Below are 20644 nucleotides of genomic sequence, written 5' to 3' on the forward strand. Positions count from 1 at the left end.
GGGAGTAGGAAGCAGCCTCATCCCTCCTCCTGCCTGCTGCCCAAGCATCCCAGTCCCTGGACCCAAACGACCTCTCCACAATAGCTCGCCTGAGGAGGAGACGGTCCTCCAGCACTGACAGGCCTGTGGCTTTGGTGTGCCGGGGTCTCTCTCGGACCCTGGTTCTTCTTCTAGGGGCAGGACATGCGGGCAGTGGTCCCTAGGCTTGTTGAGAGGCAAACACAGTCGGTGCTACATAAAAGCTTCGGGCATGAGAAAGATTTTTCTGGGGTTCTCAGTGGCTGTCCCACCTGCTCTTGGGACAGAGACCTGCTGGTCACGCCCCCTGTTCCCAGACAAATGTCCCCAAACCTACCTTATCCTTTTGGACGCAGGCTCGGAGAGGGCCAATGGCTCAAGGTCACACAGCAGGAGCCAAACGGGGTTCCGCCACCAGTCCCCTGCTTCCCCACAGCACCACTTAGCTGTGAGAGGAGGTAGACAGCGGCGCACAGCCAGGGAAGCCTCACTGTAAGAGGCCGTCCTGAGACACCTGGAGAGACTGTGGTTTCTCCTAGAGACATTAGCGCCAGGCTTGTGTGGTCAGGGACAGGGTCTGTGTTCCCATCGCCCTGGAAGTCCTGGATTCCCACGCCCTCTGCTGTGGACCAGCTGTGTGACCCTGGGCAGGGTGCTCACCCTCTCTGAGCCCGTCTCTGGCCTCTATCAAGAGGAATGACATCATGCACCGAAGTAGCACATGTCACAGTGTTGGGCACGCCTGATGCACTGTGGGTGTGCCGTTCCCGTTTGTGGGGGCTGGAAAAGCGTGTGTGATGGTGAAGTCGGGGTGAGGCAGCTGTGGGGGCAGAACGTCGGTTGCCCTCTAGCTCTGGGTCCCTTCCCAGCCTGAGCTTCAGTCTCATTGTGACATTGGGCCAAGAAGAGCCTGCACCTCACCCAGGACTAGACAAGGGAATGCATGGAAGACGATGCTTTCAGTACTCTTCCCTGTCCCTGGCCTGGGTCCCAGAAGGACTCCCAGGTGACTCTGGGCTTGACCTGGGACATCAGAGGTGGGTCACAGGCTGAGGCCCCGCCAGGTCCTCTCAGGCCTCATCTCGCCCCATTCCCTCTAGCTGACCCTCCTCCATCGGATGGGAGCTTCTCGCCTCCAGCCTGAGCGTTTGCCGTTCCCTGTGGAGGTCTGGCTTCCTCCCTGGTGGCCAGACTGCGCCTTCCCGAGTGGCTGGACAGCCCTTGGTGTGGCCTGAACCGTCTTCATTTGTTCCTTTTCTTCTGAAATGTCTGTCTCTCGTCCTGCCCGTGAGGAACGGCCCCGGGGGCCAGGGGCTTTTCACCCTGTTCACACCACACCTTGTACGGGGCCTCTCTGGAGTCGGTGCTCCCTGCACACCTGGCTGTGGAATGGACGGATGACTGAGCGAACGAGATGGCCCAGGCGACCCCAGCATGTCACACAGGACGCCCCAGGCCCGCGCCGGCTGGCTGGGGATGCCTTTGATGTCCTCGAGAGCTCGGGATGATATTTTTTTTTTTTAAGATTTTATTTATTTATTTGAGAGAGAGAGAATGAGAGAGAGAGAGCACGAGAGGGAAGAGGGTCAGAGGGAGAAGCAGACTCCCCGCCGAGCAGGGAGCCCGATGCGGGACTCGATCCCGGGACTCCAGGACCATGACCTGAGCCGAAGGCAGTCGCCCAACCAACTGAGCCACCCAGGCGCCCTCGGGATGATATTTCTGAACGCATGAGAGAGCCCACAGAGGACCATGGAAAGCAGACACGGGACCGTTCATCGACACATGCTGTTAGAATGTGAAGCATGGTCATCAGCATGTTGTGGCTTCATGATGCCTTTCATAGGGCTGGTGGGGGCCCCAGGACCGACCGCACGGAGCACCCCACTGCTGGCCTTCACTGCCTCTACCTGTGGCCGAGGGAGCGGTACATTTTGCAGAGAGAAGAGGGGATGTTCATATGTTTTTCCCATCGAGTTCAGAGAGCCCTGGATTTCATTTTTGGGCCCCAGGGTAGGACCTGCTGGAACATGTTAAGGGGAGGCAGGCATGGAAATGTTTCCCAGCGGGGGGGGGGACCCCCCACCACCCCGAGGCTTGACCCGGAGCCCCCCTGCTGCCACGGCAGAAAGCTGACATCTCCGGCTCTGTGGGCTTGCCCAGAGCTCAGAGGGGGCTCTGATAATGAAAGCCCGGTCCCTGCTCTCTGCGGGGCCGCACGACTGTGAGCAGTTAGCAGGGGAAAGTGGGAGGTGGGAGACCCCCGTTCAGGCCACGGCCTTCTCCCTGAGACAAAATAAACAAGACCCAGAAGAACCTCTCATTGGGCCAATGGGGAAGCTGAGGCCCAGAGGAGGGCAAGGTCCCATGATGAGTTGAGACTGAAGCCGTCTTGTGGTGCGGGCCTCAAGGGTACTCCTGGGTCACAGGGGCAGATTCGGGGAAGGCCCTCTGAGGCTCGGTCCCCATTGCCCTCATTAGGCTCTTCCAGAACCCGGCCCCATGCTCGGGGCAGTCGGACCCAGGCCCTGGCCGCAGGGGGCCCCTGGCCTGGCGGGGAGACTGGGAGGGATAGGTAGTTGCCACTCAGGATGGTCTGATCAAGGACAGAGGGAAGCACTGGGGTGGGGGCTTGGAAGTGGGTGTTGAAGGATGCATAGAAGTTTGAGGGAGAATGAGGAAGAAAGGCATTGGGCAGAGGGTCTGGCATGTGGCAAGGCAAGGAGGTGGGAAGCATTTCCTCTGAGCACCACTCCTGGGACATGGGTTATTACTGCCACTGGCAGATGAGGAAGAAGCAGCCCAGGTGCTCGCATCTATCCGGCTGCCTGTTTGTCCCCGGCCAAGTCCTCTCTCCTTCTGAGCTGTTTCTGTCCCCTCTCGCTCTCTTCTCCCTGGCACACTCAGCTCACACCCTCTTTCCCTCCCTCCAGTTCCTTGAACATGTGAAGCAACATTCCAGCCTCAGGGTCTTCATTCTTGCTGTTCCCACTTCAGGAACACTGTTCCCCTGTTCTCTCCTTGTGCCGCTCTCAAGTCAAGTGTCGCCATTTTCTGAAAGACCTCTAGAATAGTGCCCACCTTGCCTCAAATTACTTGCTCTCCCCCCACAACATGTTTTTTTGTCTGTCTTGCTCCACATGAATGTTGGCCCCAAGCACCCTGTCTGCACACAGTGCAGGCTCAGTAGATAACCTGCTGAGTGAGTGAGTAAATATAATATTTACTGATTCTGGTAAGCAGATGAAGGCCCAGGGCCTTGGCAGAGGTCCCAGACCTGAGCTAGGGTGAAGGCACGGTCCTTCTAGAAAGCCCCCTCTATTTTCCTGGACTCCTGATCTTTGAGCTCAGCCTCCCATCCATGCCAGAAGGAATCACAGGCCCCTCAGAGGTCTGTCAGGCCCTCCCAGTGCATTTTCTGTTCCCCAGATAAAGCCAGATTTACCAAATGAGGAGGCAAAGAAAGAGAAGGGAACCAACTGTCCCTGTGTCCCCCCAAAAGAGCGCTGGTTATGGGGGGACTGGGGCCAGGGGCTCAGGCTCTGATCCTGCCCAGCCTTATCCTAGACAGGCCCCACATGGAGCCCAGCCTGTTACGAAGAAATGCAAGACAGGTCTGGAGGGCTCTGGAGGGAGGAGGTGCCTGGAGCACAGAGAGACCAGAGGCAGGACACCGGGCTCCTAGACTCAGCTCATAGATGAGTAACCCTGGACATGGCCTCTCTGGGCCTTCTTTACTTCTCTGTCAAAAATGCTTGTGTATGACACCTGGAACATTCTTTAATGGTACTCAGCCAAAGCCAGGCACTCTGTTGCAGGGCCCAAGACATGTGAGGACTCAGCAAGGAACAACAGGGGACCCAGGGACATCTTGGAAGGCTTTATAGAGGAGGTATCCTTCGTGCTTGAGGATGCTTTGAGTTCTGGAAGGCAGCTCCAAGCATTCCACTGTGAGGTAACATCTCATGCTGAGGCTCTGAGGCATGGACATTCCTGAGACATCGCTTGCTGGGGGTCACATGATCCTCGGTGGAGAGCCCACCTCTAGCGCTGTGTTCATTCCTATCATGTCCTTTTCTGTTGTTGATTTATAAGCACTCTTTATATATTAAGCACACCAATCTTTTTTATAATAAATGTTTTCATTTACTGTTTTGGCTTATGATGGATTTTGATAAACTACATCATAAATATTTTTATGTTGGTAAATTTTCCTGCCTTGTCTTTCATGGTCTTCCTTGTCCCAGGCTGTTCTTGTCACTTTATCTCAGGTCTTTGCTCTCCTGTGAACATGCTGGGTGCTTAGGAAATGTCTGAGACTCCAATTAAGTTGAAGCTTGGAAAATTACAGCTTTAAGAAAAATAGAGGCCACAGTGCCTTTGCTCACCGTGTACCTCCCCCTGGGGTTCCTTCCCATTCTTTCCATCTGTTCATTCCTTCCTGCTTGGAGTGAGGTCCAGCCCAGGCCCTCTAGGGACCTATGCCCCCTCTCTAGAGTGAGTCGGGGCTCCGATATGTGATGATGGGAAGCGGTGGGGGACCAGGAAATTTTCAGCTGGGCAATCTCCATGTATTAAGTTGATGAAACCCCATGAGATGGATGCCATTACTAATCCCATTCTACAGGTCAGAAAATGGGCTCAGAGAGGTTATATGACTTGGCCAAGGTCACACAGGAAGGGACAGAGATAGGATTTAAACCCAGGCCATTTTGCCCCAGAGCTCATACTTTCTTTTTTTTTTTTAAAGATTTTATTTATTTATTTGACAGAGAGAGACACAGCGAGAGAAAGAACACAAGCGGGGGGAGTGGGAGAGGGAGAAGCAGGCTTCCCGCGGAGCAGGGAGCCCGATGTGGGGCTCGATCCCAGGACCCGGGGACCTTGACCTGAGCCGAAGGCAGACGCCCATCGACTGAGCCACCCAGGCGCCCCAGAGCTCATACTTTCAAATTTCCTTCTGGCACCTCATTGCCGTTGGGATCAAGTCCAAGGTCGTTACTATGATATCCGGTGCCTCTCAGGTCCTTAGTTTCTTCATCTGTCAGGGTCACGTCTTGGCCCCAGAGCCTATGCACACAGGCACTTCTCTGTTAGTAGGGTGATGAAGTGTGTCCCCCCCTGTCTCTCTACACCCTCCTCAGCCCCAAATCCCTTAGGATCCTGGAATGTTGGGTTTGAAAAGGCCAGCCCTGCGGTTGTAGATATGAACAGGGAGGCCCACAGGTGGAGAGAGCCGTGCCCAAGGCCCAGTGTGTGAGGAGGAGAGTCCAATGTGCACCCTGATCTGTGGGACTCTAGGTGCCCCTCATGGCACTGCAGTCCGTCTCAGGCTGGGCTTTCTCTGGCTGCTCCCTCCAGGAAGCCCCCCTGAACCCTGACTGGGTTAGACGTCTTCCCTGGGCTCTGAGGGCTCTGACTGTGGCTCTGATCCAGCCTTGTTGTGATTGCTGGTTTACTCACTATCTTCCTTGCTTGGCAGGGCGCCCCGCGGGGACAGACATTTGCTGGTCCATCCAAGTCACTTGTGCCCAGCTGAGCCTGGCACGAGCAGACCCTCAGGAAAGGAAGGTTGACTGCGAGAGGAAGGCCCAGAGAGGGACAGACACCTGCCCCAGGTCACACAGTGAGTGAGAGCTCTCACTGTAGGAGGAGCTGGGAGCCCATGAAACCCCTAAGACCCTTTAGGTCCCACGTGCTCCTGGGCCGGGAGATTAGGGACAGAGCAGTGTCTGCAATGGCCACTCTAGTAGAGAGCTCCCAGGGGCCTCTGTCCTCGGCTACTCCCACAGGCCTGGGGCCAAGGACACCCTGTCTCCCTCCTGTCCCCACCTGCTCTAGAAGGATGTTCTCAAGATAAAAATACCCTCTGAAACATTCCCCAGTGTCTGGCATGAGCTGTCGTCCATCCTGGGGGCCAGAACCTCCTGCCCCGGCTTCACCTTGGGGCTCAGAAGGCAGATGTCCACTTCTCCTGGCCATTTGGCCCAGCCTGTCCCTGGGATCAGTGTGCCCAGCCCCTGTCACCAGGCCGTGGACCGTGAGGGGCCTGCGGGGTGCCGGCAGTGGCTGCAGCCAGCATCAGCTGGGCCCTGCCCGTTGGCCAGCACCGTCGAGGCACAGAGGAAGGAGGCAGCCAGGCTCCTGGTTCTCCTGCTTCCTTGCCTCTTGGGGTGCACTTGGAGAGGGTCCCATGGGACTGCGTGGGAGGGCCAGGGATACATATGCCACCTTTCCATCCTGTCGGGAATCCCCATGTCTGCTCTCAGAGCCGGAAAGAGAACCCTCCAGAGAACCCAGGAGGGGCCGGCCCTTACCCTGGCTCTGCACCGGGACAGGGCCTCCGTTTACTCCCCTGACAGTGTCCTGAGGTTGGGGAGGGGGGTCTACCTCTTTTGCAGATGAGGAGACCGAGGCCCAGGAAGGGCCCTTCATGAGCGGGGCTCAGCCGGGCCTTGGATTAAGGAATCGGGGCTTGCGGGCCCCCTGGGGCCCGACCCCAGCGGAGGGCTGTGGCCCATGAGGATGACAGCTACCTCCTCCCAGAGCGCGGCTGTTCCAGGCCCCGTGCCCAGAGCGCACCTCCCTCAGCACGCTGAATGGCACAGGCACATCCGCTGGGCAGGCGTCATCAGCCCATTTTGTGGAGAAGGAAGCTGGGCCTCAGGAAGGGGAAATGCCTTGCCCTGTCCCTGGGCAGTTCCAGCGCCAGCCTTGGCCAACACACTGGCCCTGGCAGGGGGAGTGGGGCAGCTTCAGTGTCTGTCCGGGCCCTGCCCTCGCTGGCTGGGAGTCTGAGGGCCAGTCTGGCCTGTCTGGGCTCGGGCTGCTCCCATGTTATGTGCAAGCCCCGCCCCGCCCCCCCACCCTATGCTATCTGGGCCCGTGCCCATGACCCAGGAAAGCATTTGGAGAACTTCAGAGGTTTGAATTCCCATCATGGGCTGCTGTGGCCACCCCAGGGTGGCAGGGGGAGCACCGGACAGGGTGCCCAGAGACCTGGGTTCCTGTCTCCAAACTGCCACTCACTCAGTGGCTTTGTGACCTTGGGCCAATCACTTCTCTGCTCTGAGCCTCGGCTTCCCTGTAGAATGGAGCTAATTTGTCCCCCCTCACAGGTGAGAACACATGTGATTGGATTTGTGGGTCTGGAGAAAGCCCCTTTAGGACCCGGGGCAACAGAAGCCAGGCTGAGAGAGCCTGGGGCAGGCAACTGACCAACAGGAAGTAGGGCGGGGCAGGCTCTCTCGCATCCTTCTTCCTAAACTTCTTCGGCTCCCATTGCCCTGCGACATCTCCTTCTTTGGAATTCCAGCTCCAGGTGACCCAGCGCAAGTGAGTTAGCCTCTGTGAGCCCCGATTTCTGTGTCTGTCCGGCCATGAGAAGCATTGCCCCCTCAAGGTGAGGCTGTGAAGGTTGCAATAACTGAAGTCGGGAGCTGAGCCCTCAGGGCCAGGCACAGTGTAGGGCCATTCATGGGAAAGGGCAGAGATCAAGGACTTGGGCACTAGTCCTTGCCATGGAGATTCCCAACTGTGTGATGTGGGTCTACGATGGAGCCTCCCTGAGCCTCAGTTTCCCCATCACTTCGAGAGTGTCAGGGCTAAGAGAGGAACCATGCAGACCCATAGCTGCTGCTCAGGGAATGATGAAGGATGGGGAAGCAGGGGGCTGAGGACTGGCAGTCTTGAGGTAAGAGCCTGGAAGGAGAAGAGGGACCAGCAGGACATTCCCTTGTGAAGAGTAAACAGAGGCCCAGAAAGGGGAAGTGAGTCACCCGAGGTCCCACATCTTGTGACTGGCAGAGGATTTGAACCCAGGTCTGTGTGCCTCTAAACCCACCGCTGTCACCTGCCCCAGGAGGCTTATGATGTGGGGATGACTCACCCACAGTTCCCTTGATCCCAGCCAGAAAAGCCAGTGCGACAGTGGATGGCAGCCAGCTCTGCTGTGAAGGGGTGGGACTCTGTGGCCCCAGTGGCCGAGAGGTGGGGGAAGATGAGAAGGGCCCCTCAAGTCGGCTTGCCTCTGGAAACTCACGGAGCACCTTCCTGCCACGCTGTCCTCCGATCCCCACAGCGCGCTGGGGAGAAAAGCAGGGGGCCCCTTTGACAGTGGGAAAAGTGAGGCTTATGGGTTGCTGGGACCACATAGGATGCGTGTACGCCCAAGGCAAGTGTCTGACAAGTTACCGACGTGCACCCATCCATATAGACATTTATCCACCCATCTACTCATCTGTCTATTCATCTGTCCCATTCACCCAACCGCTTCATCCATCTACCCATCCGTTCGTTCACCTGCTCATCTCCCCACCCACTCATCCATCTGCCTGTCAGCCACCCATCCACACACCCACCCATCCATCCGTCCATCTATAATCCACCCACACACCCACCCACACATTGGTAATGCACCCACTCACCCACCCATAATCTACCCACCCATCCATCCATAATCCAGCCGTCCAGCCATCCAGCCGTCCACACACCCACCTACCTAACCATAATTCATCCATCTATCCACGATCCATCCATCCGTCTGTCCTTCCATCCATCCACACTTGAACCCCGTGGTTGGCATTGGGAAGGCTCTGCAGGTGGTGGCTAGGAGCCTAGGTTGGGGACCTGAGTTCCTCTGTGACCTTAGGACAATTCCCACACTGCCTACCCCTCTGGAATGAGAACAATAGTTCCAACCTTGTGGGGTTGTGAGGATTACATGAGCTGATGTCCGTACAACACCTACCGCAGTGTGTGCAATCAGTAGGCACTCCGTAATTATCAGCTGTTACTTTCTCTGGGGGCCCATCTTGTTCTGCCATTCTTTGCCTCTGAATGGTTTTATAGACCGACTCACAAGCAGCGGAGGTGTGGGTATCAGGGGCGTGGGCTGGAGGCCTCTTCCACCTCCCACGGGACCCCGAGGGAAGCAGCAGAAATGTGGGTTTAGGTGGAAAGTTCAGACTTTGGAGCCCTTTTGAGGAGAGCAGCCTCATCTACAGTAACTTGGCTTTGCTCTGTTAACTTTAGGGTCTTCTAGCGACCGATTCTTCTCCAGCTGGGGTCTGGGAAATGGCAACCGCTGCTGATACAGCCTTGAAGACAGCCACTTGCCCGCTCAGCACCGTCACTTAGAAGATAGGATTCAGGAGGTAAGGTGGAGGTCACTGACGTACATCTATCCATCTAGTCGTCCACGCATCTGTCTACTTACCTATCCGCTCACCCCTCCAGTCTCTCAGTCACCCACTGTCCACCCACTAGCTCCACACATCCCCCCAACCATCTGCCATCCACCTATCTGTCCAGTCACCTACCCAATGCATCCAGCCATCTTTCCTTCCATGTATTCACCCATTTCCCAACCATACACCCACCATCCCAGCCATTCATCCATGCACCCAAATACCCATCTGTCCTTCCATCCACCATCCATCCATCTAGTCATCCATCTGTCTGCCCATCAACCCATCCATCCATCTGTCCATCTCTTCATCCACCCACTAATCCATCCACCCAATTCATCGAAGTATTTTCTATCCACCTAACCCATTCATCTTTCTGGCTGCCACCCATCCACCCATACATCCATCAGTCCCATTTATTCATCATGTGCTCAGCCACCCGCCTGTGCATATATCTCTCCCCTCATACATCAGTCCATCGTGTTCCTCATCCATCTGCTACTCCGCTGCATGTTCCCTCATCCTTCTGTCTGGTCAGTGAGCATTTCTTGGGTGTTCCCTCTGTGCCAGGCCTATACCAGCCTCTCTGGACCTCTGAGGTTGGCCAGAGATGGGGCCTGGGCAAGCTCAACTCTCACTTAAGGTAGAAGGTAGCTTCTGGCCATAACAGGAAAAGCTCAGGGCCAGAAGATCCCAAGGGGTTCTGTGGGAATGGTGGCCTTCAGCTGATCCCTGACAGATAGGAGGATTATAAAGATTCACTTTAGCTGTGATTTGGGGGTCAGACCACACGGGGCAGAGGGGTGCCACAGCACAACCCAGTAGAGGCCTGTTGGTGTGTCCAGACTGGAGTGGCCTGGACTGGAGGGAGGGGGGGAAATGGTGGACAGCTTGGGGAAATCAGGAGTCAAAGCACACAGGCCCTGGTGAGGGAGTGGATATGGAGGCTGAAGGAGAGAGAGCAGACCAGGCTTCTGGCTCAGGCAACTGGGGAGGCAGTCAGGTTGCCAAATGGCCCTATGAGGAGGGGCAGGAGGAGGGGGAGGGGAGGACGGGGAAGGAAGGGGGGGGAGGAGGGACGGGGGACAGGCGGAGGGCTGAGGTTTGGGAGAAAGGAGGAGCCGTACTCGCCACATGGCGCTGCAGGACATCCGGGAGAGGAGGCTCGGGTCTGGGGGGCTGGGGAGGCAGCATAGACCAGGCCTGTCGGCGGGGGTGGGGTGGGGGGCGGCCCCTCGAGGAAGGCTGCTCTGGGGCATTAGTTCCCCGGCCTGGGTGCTGGGTGAGCTGAGTGCGCGCCGGCGGCCGGAGAGAGCTTTGGGGCAAAGAGACTAGGGCTCGTGGCTGGAAATGGAGCAGGCGGGCCCTGAGGTGGGGAGGGCCGGGGGCACATCGGCGGCGTCCTACTACTGTCTCCTGGCTGTTTCTCTCCTCGCGCCCAGCATGGGCTTGGCACAGAAAACCTGCACTGTGTTGACCCCGACTGTGTGCAGGCCATGGTGTGCGCATGGGCAAAGGGGGTCTGCACACTGGTGAGGGGAAGGGAATTTGGCCTGGAAGGGGCCAAGGGGATTGTCATCTTCTTCCCCATTGTGAGAATGGAAATAGTGCCCCCAGCCCTCCATCTCCCCTCCACGCCAAGTCTTGGCCTCCTCTCGGGCCTGCAGGGCGCCAGCATGTTCGACAGCCCCCACCCTGGCTGGCTGGCTGTCTTATCGCCACGCGGTGCTGCCAGGGCCTGAGGGACTGAGACAGACACTCAGTGTCAGGCCTGCGATGTGGCCCTGGGGCCTGGGGGTGGTGGGGGTCGGTTTCTCTCCCACCCTCTACACTGGGAACTTGCTGCTTAGTGGCCGTGTGACCCTGGGCCAGTGACTCAGTCTTCTGGAGCTTCAGTTTCCTCATCTGGAAAATGGGGATAATAGTCATAAGGTTGCTGAAGGGATTCAGCGAGACCGTTGGAGCTCTTAGACCCCGGCTGGGCATGGAGTGAGCACACAGCAGGGATTGATCAGTGCGCTCCTGACTCCGAAGGCACTCTGGTGGGCAGAAAGGCCCGGGGGGGCGGGGGGAGCCGGGGAGGGGGCTTGAGCCCCTCCCGCTCTTGTAGTTAGTGCTTTCTTGACATCTGAGACTGAGGGCCCCCGCCTTGCCCTCTTTCCCTCCCGGATGTCACCGAAACCTGAGGTGCCCAGAGCCTCAGGGGACGGGGCATGCGGTGTCCTGCTCCATCCGGAGGCACCTCCCGGTGACTTTTGGGCCCCACTTTGGGTCATGTGGTAGCTGCCTCTCTAAAAGCTCCCAGACCAGGTCCTGCCGTGCCCTGAACGCCCTGGTGGCCTGGAGTCTGTCCGTGTCCACAGAACTGTGGCCGGCAGGGAAGTGGGCTCAAGAGGCAGCAGGGCTGGGGACGGCTTCTCCATCTCTCGGAGGTGTGTGGGTCTGGGCTCTCCACCACCCCTTCTCTGTCTGCTGGACTTGCTTCGCTCCCCACCTTCAGTGTCGAAGTCACCTCGTCTAGCTCAGGTAGCGCACCCCGGGGCCTCTCTCCCGATCCCCTCCAGGCAACACCTGGGATCCCCACTGGCCGACCTGGGCATCTGCCAACAGTGGTACCAGCTGTTGTCTTTACGGTCTCATCGAAGCCCACGAGTTACTTTGTGACCTGGGACAAGTCTCAAATCTATGAAATGGGGAGCCGGCCTCCTTACTTGCTGAGGGCTCTTCTAGCAAAACAAATCTATAGCATTTCTTATCTGATCTAACTATATGCATCCACTGAGCAAGAGTCAAACAGGCCTGCATACCCCTGTTGAGGACACTGTCCCACATTTCTTAAATCGAGTCTTTAGAGACTCCAGAGCTGCATGACCTTCTTTCCACACCTGTTTGTGTCCATGGAGTGTCCTTGGGATGTTTGGCAAGTTTGTGGTGCCGGGGTTTCTACCCATGGGTCCTCTTCTGGATCTTTCTTTGTGGTGATGCATTCACCAAGAGCCTGGGAGAGGCTCCCCACAGCCCCGACATCACACACGCACACACACACGTGTACACACAGGGCAGAATGGAGCCACAGGAAGCTGAGGACTGCACTGATACGTGGAGCTCCGACTCTATCTCTAATCCTTAGTTTCTGGGTCACTTTGGACGGGGACTCTGCTCATACTCTCAGTTTCTAGCTGAGAAACAGGGGAGCAAGGTGTGAATGTGACGTTGTTGATTTTCTCTGTGTGGTTTGGGGAGGAACATCAACAGAAGAGGGGTTTCCCAAGCCTATGTGACGCAGTCCGGGCGGGTCCCAGGTGCCCAGCCCAGGCAGACACGCCAGGAGTCACTGTAGCTCCCTTACCGGCCTGGGAGCTGGCCAGGTGCGAGGCCCCCCAGCTGATGGGAGCAGCGTGCCAGGCTGGGCTCTCCGGCCTTTGCTTCTTCCGATTCTGTCCCTTGCAGGCCTCGAGCTGCTCAGAGCCCCAGTGGGAGCAGCCATGACCCGCTGGACGTCCCTCAAGGCCTCTGGGCCACATAAACCCGCCCTCTAGCAGTCCGGTGGCCTCCCGCCGGCATCTAAGTACCTGGGCCCTGGCCACCTCTGCCTGGAGGGTCCAGGAATCTGGGGCTGAGCCATCTTCTCGGCGCAGTACTCGGGGTCCCCACAACCTCCGGCTCCCTGCCTCCTGGCTTGGGCGGAAGCAGCGTCCACCATTACAGCCCCAGGCTTCAGCACCCCAGACCCATGGTGAGGCGGTCAGCTGAAGTAGCAGTGGGGGGAGGGTGGCAGTGTGAAAAGAGGCCCCCGCAGAGTCTGAAGTCCCCAAGGCAGGAGACCTCGCATTAGACAAACTGGTTCGAATTTCAGCTCTCCTGCTTATTGGCTTTGTGGCTTTGGGGAAGTCACTTAACCTCTCTGAATCTCCATTCATAGTAGAAGTAATGAGAGTACACACTTTCTTGGGGTTTTGAGAGGATAATCTAAGGCCGTTTGCTGATATGTGTGGCCTGCTCTCTCTGCACTTTGAGGAGTGGGCAGGAAGAGCCATGAATGTTATATACGTGCCAGGTCCGGGGATCCAGAAGCACCTGGCAACGGAGACAGACCCTAGGAGGGGTTTGCAGCCTGGCTGGTCATGTGGACTTCTCCTGCACCTGTCTCCCAGGTGTTTGAAGCAGAGGTCAGATGTCATGCTCCCTCCGAGGCTCTGGCTGCACCTGGTCACACAGACCGGGGCTAAATCCCAGTGTTGCCTCCTCCTGGCTGTGTCAATTCCAGTTTCTGGGTCTCTGGTGGGTGCCCAGTCACCTGCCTCTCTGCCTCTGTCCCGGCTGCCCTGGAACGTTCTTACCTGGGGCCTCATTGTCTTCTGGGCACTCAAGGGCTCCCAGCCTCGTCTAACACTGGCCTCCTAGTGTGACCAGGTGGGGATTAAGGGGGGATGGGGTCCCCATTGGTGGGGAGGAATATGCCCAACTCCTCAGCGCCCTGGCCAGGCCAGCCAGCCGGGGGTTCTCCCCCTCCTTCCAGCCCAGCCCCGCCGAGCCAGGCTGAGGGCCTGAGCGCTTGCAGCCCTGATGCAAATGGCCAGATGGCCTCAGTGCCCACAGGGCCAGGCGGCACCATGGCCTCTGGCCTGTAGATGCCTCAGCCTGGCACCAACAGGCCAGGCCGGAGCCAGCAGGGCATTGGGGGAGGGGCAGCTGCCGGCCTGTCTGCGGGCTGAACCTGTGCTACGGGCCAGGAGACCAGTGTTTGTCCGGCCGTGGGGCATGCCTGAGACTGCTTGGTGTGTGTGAGTGCGTGTGTGCGGGTGCACGCCAAGCCAACCAAGTGCTCCCCTGGCTGGGCCAAGGACGGAGACGCTTCTGAGTGCCCCCTACGTGCTGTCATTAAGAGGTGAGAAAGGCAGCGAGGGGGAGGCCCCTGGGCTGGGGTCAGTCAGTGACCCCTCTGGGCACTGACTTGTGGACCCCCTCCTAGCCAAAGATGGGGACGCACGGGGCGTGGTGTACGGGTGCTGAGAGTGGGTGCCTTGGGGCAGAGCACTTGAGCATCAGGAGGGTGTCTTCGGGGCCAGGCTCTGTTCGAGGCCCTGGGGGTGAGACAGCAGTGAACCAAACAGCAAACTCAACAACGCTCTGGTGACCAGTGGTCTCATGGTGGGAACGGCGGGTGAGCGCAACCCCGTGCATGGCCTTCCCGTTACTATTACCACATTGTTAGGTCAGAAGTCGGTGCTTTGGGGTTGTAGTGACGACCTGGGTGAGGGGTTACAGTCTCCCATGGGTGCAGGAAGATGCTCCTGTGGCACGGAGGCCAAGGACTGAAGGAGCTGAGGCAGTGGGAGGCTGTCCGGGTGGAGAGTGTGCAGGACAGGCCTGAGGAACGGTGCGGAGGCTGGGAGCTGCAGCGGGGCGAGCGAGGAGGAGCCTGGAGGTGACATCCGAGGGGCCCCGGACTCCACTCACGCAGGCCTCGCAGGTGCCAGCAGAGACTGGCTTTGAGCAGAGGATGGACAGGCTCCCCCTGGCTGCCTCTGGACTGGGGTGGGGGCAGGAGCACGGAGGTTGGCGAGGCGGCCACCATGCTGGTCCAGGGGGGTGATGATGGGGACTCAGGCCATGAGGGTGGGAGAACAGGTAGGATCCTACATACACTTCGGAAGCAGAGGCTTTGGGGTAGGGCTGAGATGGGTTGAGGATGAATCCAAGGTTTTTGGCCCGATCTCCCGGGAGGATCGAGTGTCAGTTTTCCAAGCCATGAAGGAGGGTGAGGAGCTGGCTGAGGAGGGAAGATGGAGAGCTCAGTTGGGGGTGAGTTAGGGTGCAGGCGGCCGCCGGCCACGTCCCAGGGCCCTGGGTCGGGGCAGAAGCCTGGGCCAGGGGGGTGGCCTGCTCCGCCAGCCCCTGTCTTCTCTGTTGCAGGAGCCGCCCCCCGCGGAGCCGGCCCAGGGGCGAGCCAGGGCCCCCCCATCCCCGGGATGAGCTCGGCCGGCAGGGCCAACCCCTACAGTATCGTGTCATCGGAGGAGGACGGGCTGCACCTGGTCACCATGTCAGGCGCCAACGGCTTCGGCAACGGCAAGGTGCACACGCGGCGCCGGTGCCGAAACCGCTTTGTCAAGAAGAATGGCCAGTGCAACATCGAGTTCGCCAACATGGATGAAAAGTCGCAGCGCTACCTGGCTGACATGTTCACCACCTGCGTGGACATCCGCTGGCGCTACATGCTGCTCATCTTCTCGCTGGCCTTCCTCGCCTCCTGGCTCCTGTTCGGTGTCATCTTCTGGGTCATCGCCGTGGCCCACGGCGACCTGGAGCCGGCCGAGGGCCGCGGCCGCACGCCCTGCGTGATGCAGGTGCACGGCTTCATGGCAGCCTTCCTCTTCTCCATCGAGACGCAGACCACCATCGGCTATGGGCTGCGCTGCGTGACGGAGGAGTGCCCGGTGGCTGTCTTCATGGTGGTGGCGCAGTCCATCGTGGGCTGCATCATCGACTCCTTCATGATTGGTGCCATCATGGCCAAGATGGCTCGGCCCAAGAAGCGGGCGCAGACCCTGCTGTTCAGTCACAATGCCGTGGTGGCGCTGCGCGATGGCAAGCTCTGCCTCATGTGGCGCGTGGGCAACCTGCGCAAGAGCCACATCGTGGAGGCCCACGTGCGGGCCCAGCTCATCAAGCCGCGGGTCACTGAGGAGGGCGAGTACATCCCGCTGGACCAGATCGACATCGACGTCGGCTTTGACAAGGGCCTTGACCGCATCTTCCTCGTGTCCCCCATCACCATCCTGCATGAGATCGACGAGGCCAGCCCGCTGTTTGGCATCAGCCGGCAGGACCTGGAGACGGATGACTTCGAGATCGTGGTCATCCTGGAGGGCATGGTGGAGGCCACGGCTATGACCACGCAGGCCCGCAGCTCCTACCTGGCCAACGAGATCCTGTGGGGCCACCGCTTCGAGCCTGTCCTCTTCGAGGAGAAGAACCAGTACAAGATCGACTACTCCCACTTCCATAAGACCTACGAGGTGCCCTCCACACCCCGCTGCAGCGCCAAGGACCTGGTGGAGAACAAATTCCTGCTGCCCAGTGCCAACTCCTTCTGTTACGAGAATGAGCTGGCCTTCCTGAGCCGTGATGAGGAGGACGATGCCGATGGAGGCCAGGATGGCCGCAGCCCCCAGGCCCGGCATGACTTTGACAGACCCCAGGCCGCTGGGGGTGGCGGCCTCGAGCAGCGGCCTTACAGACGGGAGTCAGAGATCTGAGCCACCATGGGCCAAGGTGCAGCATCCGCCCCGCCAGGGAGAGGCCCGGCGTCCCGCGAGGGCCCTGGGTTGGAGCAGAACGGGCCAGGTGCCCCGGTTGCAGACTCAGTAGCGTTTTAGATGTTTTATGTTTCTTCACAGTGGCCTGGTAAGGTTGGCGGGAGAGTGGGCGGCCAAAGTGGACCGCCCCTGGCCTCAGAGGCCGGAGCAGGTGCAGGGGCAGGGAGGTGGCCTCTTGGGGTCCAGGCCAGGAGCCAGGGGCTTCTGCCTGAGGATAGAACTGCAGCCTGCCCGGAGGTGGCTCGACAGCCATCCAGCCTCTGTGGGTGAAGGCTGTCCAGCTGCAGCGCACCTCGCTGGTTTTTAACTTGGGGAGAAACACCAGTTTTGGCTTTCTCAACCTTAGCTTGAGTAAGACTGTTTACAAAAAAAAAAAAAAAAATTAACCCATGATTGACAAAAAAATTTAATTTGTGGGGGTTATAAAAACGGACAGTTAGAATTCCATTGGTCTGCCAAGATGCAGGCCGTTAGACGGAGGCTCCACGAGGTTCCCCGAGGCTGGAAGGGCCTCCCCTCTGTGAAGGCCGGGTGTGTGCCGGGTGGCGCAGTCTGTGCGCGCAAGCTCGGGGCTCATGGGCAGATTAGATGATGTTTGTGATAGAGAAACCAAGACCATGTTAATGATCATAATAAAAGCTTTCCAGAGTCATAGAGGTGGGGGTAGGGGCTGGGAAAAAACTAGTTTGAGCTTTTTGAGTTTGACTTTTGTACCTTAGAGGTGCGTCTCAGGGCTTGGATATGGGACCTGCCTGCCGTGGAGGGCCCGCTCACCACCCCCCCACACACACACCAGATTTTCCTGTTTTCCTTGTCTCTCCTTTTCTGCCCAATAGCCCCTTCCACAGTGAGGGACGCTTGGAAAATGTTGGAGTAGATGGCTCTGTGGGAAGGGAGGGCAGGTTCCCAGACAACCAGGGAAGCAGATCGGCCCCATTCCCACTGGACCCCAGTGTGAGTCGTGCCTTAGAGACCCCGGGTGGGCCAGCCCCAGTTGTTTCTGTTTTTATCGGACTCGCCCGTCCTCCCAGCTGTCCCCGATTCCACCATGAAGTCCTCACCAGCCTGCGTGTCTCAGAGGCCAGGCGGTCCTGGTACTGTCGGCACCCGGGGCAGCACAGGTGAGTGCAGGTGGGTCCCAGCCGGGCTGCCCCAGCTGAATGGCAGAGGAATGATCTTAGAAGAGGTGTGCACTTGTCAGCCGAGATGACTGCGAGTGGCACTTGCATCCAGGCATCCTCATCAGGAAGAAGGTTGGAGCTGTTGGCTCTGCCGGCCCGGAAGCAGGCCCCTGGACCACGAGCTGCCCAACGTGGGCTTGTTCTTGGCAGAGGATGCAGCTGGCGGGGATGGAGCTGGCCAGGCCCTTCCCAGGACAGCTAAGAATTTTGTCCTCTCAAATGACCGAGCCTGTAAGGAAGTCCTTAATTAGAAAGCCCATACATGTTTCCCCAGCCTGCTGGCCTAGGCCACTCCAAGCCGTGCCCTCCAAGACAACTTGGCACGCAGGACTCTGGCCCAAGTGGGGAAACTGAGGCAGAGGGCAAGGTCACGCAGGGGGTGGGTGGGTCTTGGGAGGCTGGGAGAGGCCAGGGACCTGGGGTGGGGGCTCTTGCCTCTCCCCTCCTCCTCCACCAACCCCCAGGGCAGCTGGAGACCTGGCCTGAGGTCAGAGGCCTTGGAGGGTCTGGGCATGAGCTCTCATACCTGTAAACACTGTGGGTCCATGCTCCGAGGGATGTCTGACTGCCAGCATCCTGCCCCAGCCTCAGTTCTGGCTGGGATGGTTCGGACAGTGGAAGCAGCTCTTTCGTCTCAGGATCTGCTGGAGGGGCCTCAGCTCCTTCCCAGCCCAGGGCCTGCCTTTCAGTCCTCAGCCTGGTTGGCTCTCTCCGTTTTAGCTCTGGGGGGGCAAGGGTAGCATTGATGTGGGAGGGCTGACCTGCCCACCCCCACCCGGATTGTCAGGCTGAGCCAGGGAGGGATGAGGCGGCCCCAGTGACCTGAGGCTGGCATAGGGGCCTGTGTTCCGCTCTGCCCGGCGGCCGGAGATCCTTCCAGAGCTGAGTGGGCCAGGGTTCCACTGCCAGCATCCAGAGCAGAGCCCAGGGACTCTGGGTCCCCCAAGGCCCATGCCACCTCGGTGGCTTGGTGCACCTCCTCTCAGGCCTGTGCGCCCCCCAGGCCCGCGCTGGATGTTTCAGCCCCAGACCCTGCGGGAGAGCACCCTGAGCTGCCTTTCATCTCTCGCCAAAGGCAGATGCTGCGTTTTCAAACTCTTCTGCCCTCTTTTTTTCCTTCCCTGTATTTATTTATTTATTTATTGCTTGTGCTAAAGACCAAAATAGTCTCCCTCTTTAGTGCACTTGAAACGGGAGGGTGGATGGGAGGAGCCGTGTGTGTGCAGACCAAGGATTCTGTTGTCCCTGGGGAGTGTGTGCCGGATTTGGGGGGGGGGGTTGCCCATGTGTGTGCGTGCGTGTGCGGGTGTATGTACCCATCTACTCCCACCCTCGCCTTCCCAGGCACTGGGATTTCCAAGAAGTTTCTTGAAAGCCTGAACCAGGAGGTGTGGAGGTTGGAGTGGGCCAAGACCGTGGCCTCTGGGGCCCTCCTCCCTGAGACACTGAGCTGCTTATGTGGGAAAGGGGCCGTGCTGGGGGTGTGTGTGTGTGAGTGTGTGAGCACCAAGTGTGTGGATTCACATGTGCAATCATCTTATCTCTGTTCAAGCAAATGTGTGCAATTACGGCTTTGCCTGAGTGCACAAGCGTGTGGATTCCCAGCTCGTGGGACTGTTGTACAGATGTATGCCCCACGATGAGCTCCCTATGTGTGTGAGTCTGGGCTGATGATATATATACGTGGTATGTACGTGTGTATATACACACACACGTAGTTCTATGTATTTTTGCCCAAAGGCGCACGTGTGTGAGTGTGTGTTTCATATGCGGGCATTGGTGTAATGTTTGCCAGGCTGTAAGGCTGGGCACACAGCGCTCAGGACGGACACTGGCTGTGGCCATTGGCACAGCCGAACCCAGCAGTCCTGCCGGCCCTCTGCCCTGATTATGTCCACACGGGAATGCGTGGAACGTGTGTGCCGGCGTGAGGCTTTTGTGCACGTGGGCACAAGGTATGTGTGGGTGAGCGCTTGCATGCGGATGGCGTCTGCATGGGTGCGTGTGTCCCCGTGAACACGCAGGTGCGTGTGGTACATTTGTGTGGTAGTGGTGCCGGGCTCTGTGAGCAGGGCTGGTTCCTGTCTGCTGGGGGCAGTCTGTATGGGCACGTGTGAGCGTGTGCAGGTCCCAGGGGTGTGTGCACACGAATGTCCGTGGAAGCGGTGTGTCCACGTGCGCGCCTGCGCATGCTGCTTGGGACATGGTGGCCACCCCCCCGTGCCCTGCTGGTGCTGTGCCCCCCGGTCCCCACCTGCCCGAGGGTCCCAGCGGGGGCCGGGGGGCGGGAGCGGGGGCCTGATGGGAAGGAGGCCCCTTCACAGGGGTGTCTGCCCTGCGTGAGGTCATAGAATGTCAAATCTATTTTAAATGGTGAAACTGGAGAATTTTCATGTTATTTTCAATACATAGCGGTATCTAAAGACATAGGCCACGAGACTAGACCACATTAAATGCATTTTGATCTCTTTGAGTGCCACCGTGTGGAGATGTGTGTTTGAAAGTCCCTGCCTGGCATTCTTGGGCTCCTTCAGCCCCCGGTGACCGGGGCCCGGGGGAGGGGGGGGGGGGGTGGGTCACGGTAGGAGCCCTGGGAGAGAGGACAGAGCCCCGCCTGCCTGCAGACCCCCGCGCGCTCTTCCAGTGGGCTCACGCCCCCGCAGTCCCCGGTGACCACACACCCTGTCTCGCACGGGCCCCGGAGTGGGCCCTCCCACCTCCTCGCACTGGATGTGACACTTCCCCAGCCGGATGACCTTGGGCCACTGCCCTGTCCTCCCTGGGCCCACACCTCCCCACTTTTCTCCTTCCTTCTGCAGCGGTTCGGTGAGCGCGTCCACACGTGGCCGTGCGCTGCCTGCAGGAGAGCAGTAGCTCTTCTCTGGGACTCCATCCTGGGGGAGGCCCCGCGAGCCCACAGTCCAGGTTCTCACCA

General features: G+C 58.7%; 1 protein-coding gene across 2 annotated transcripts in view; it reads left to right on the forward strand.

Annotated features, from left to right (window-relative positions):
* KCNJ12 (potassium inwardly rectifying channel subfamily J member 12) overlaps positions 1–20164 on the forward strand; it is a 44730-nt gene extending 24566 nt beyond the window's left edge. The window contains exons 2-3 of one of the 2 annotated variants that reach the window (XM_073881830.1): positions 9052–9173; positions 15123–20164. In XM_073881830.1, coding sequence (XP_073737931.1) covers positions 15179–16468 — 1290 coding nt within the window. In that variant the 5' untranslated portion in view covers positions 9052–9173; positions 15123–15178 and the 3' untranslated portion in view covers positions 16469–20164. The remainder of the gene's footprint in view (positions 1–9051; positions 9174–15122) is intronic. The other variant, XM_073881831.1, reaches the window with a different exon arrangement.
* Positions 20165–20644: the final 480 nt, after the last annotated feature.

The sequence above is a fragment of the Callorhinus ursinus genome, unplaced genomic scaffold (genome assembly GCF_003265705.2).
Source record: "Callorhinus ursinus isolate GAN/ISIS: 27379988/994484 unplaced genomic scaffold, GSC_fseal_2.0 scaffold43, whole genome shotgun sequence".
In the NCBI taxonomy this organism is placed as follows: domain Eukaryota; kingdom Metazoa; phylum Chordata; class Mammalia; order Carnivora; family Otariidae; genus Callorhinus; species Callorhinus ursinus.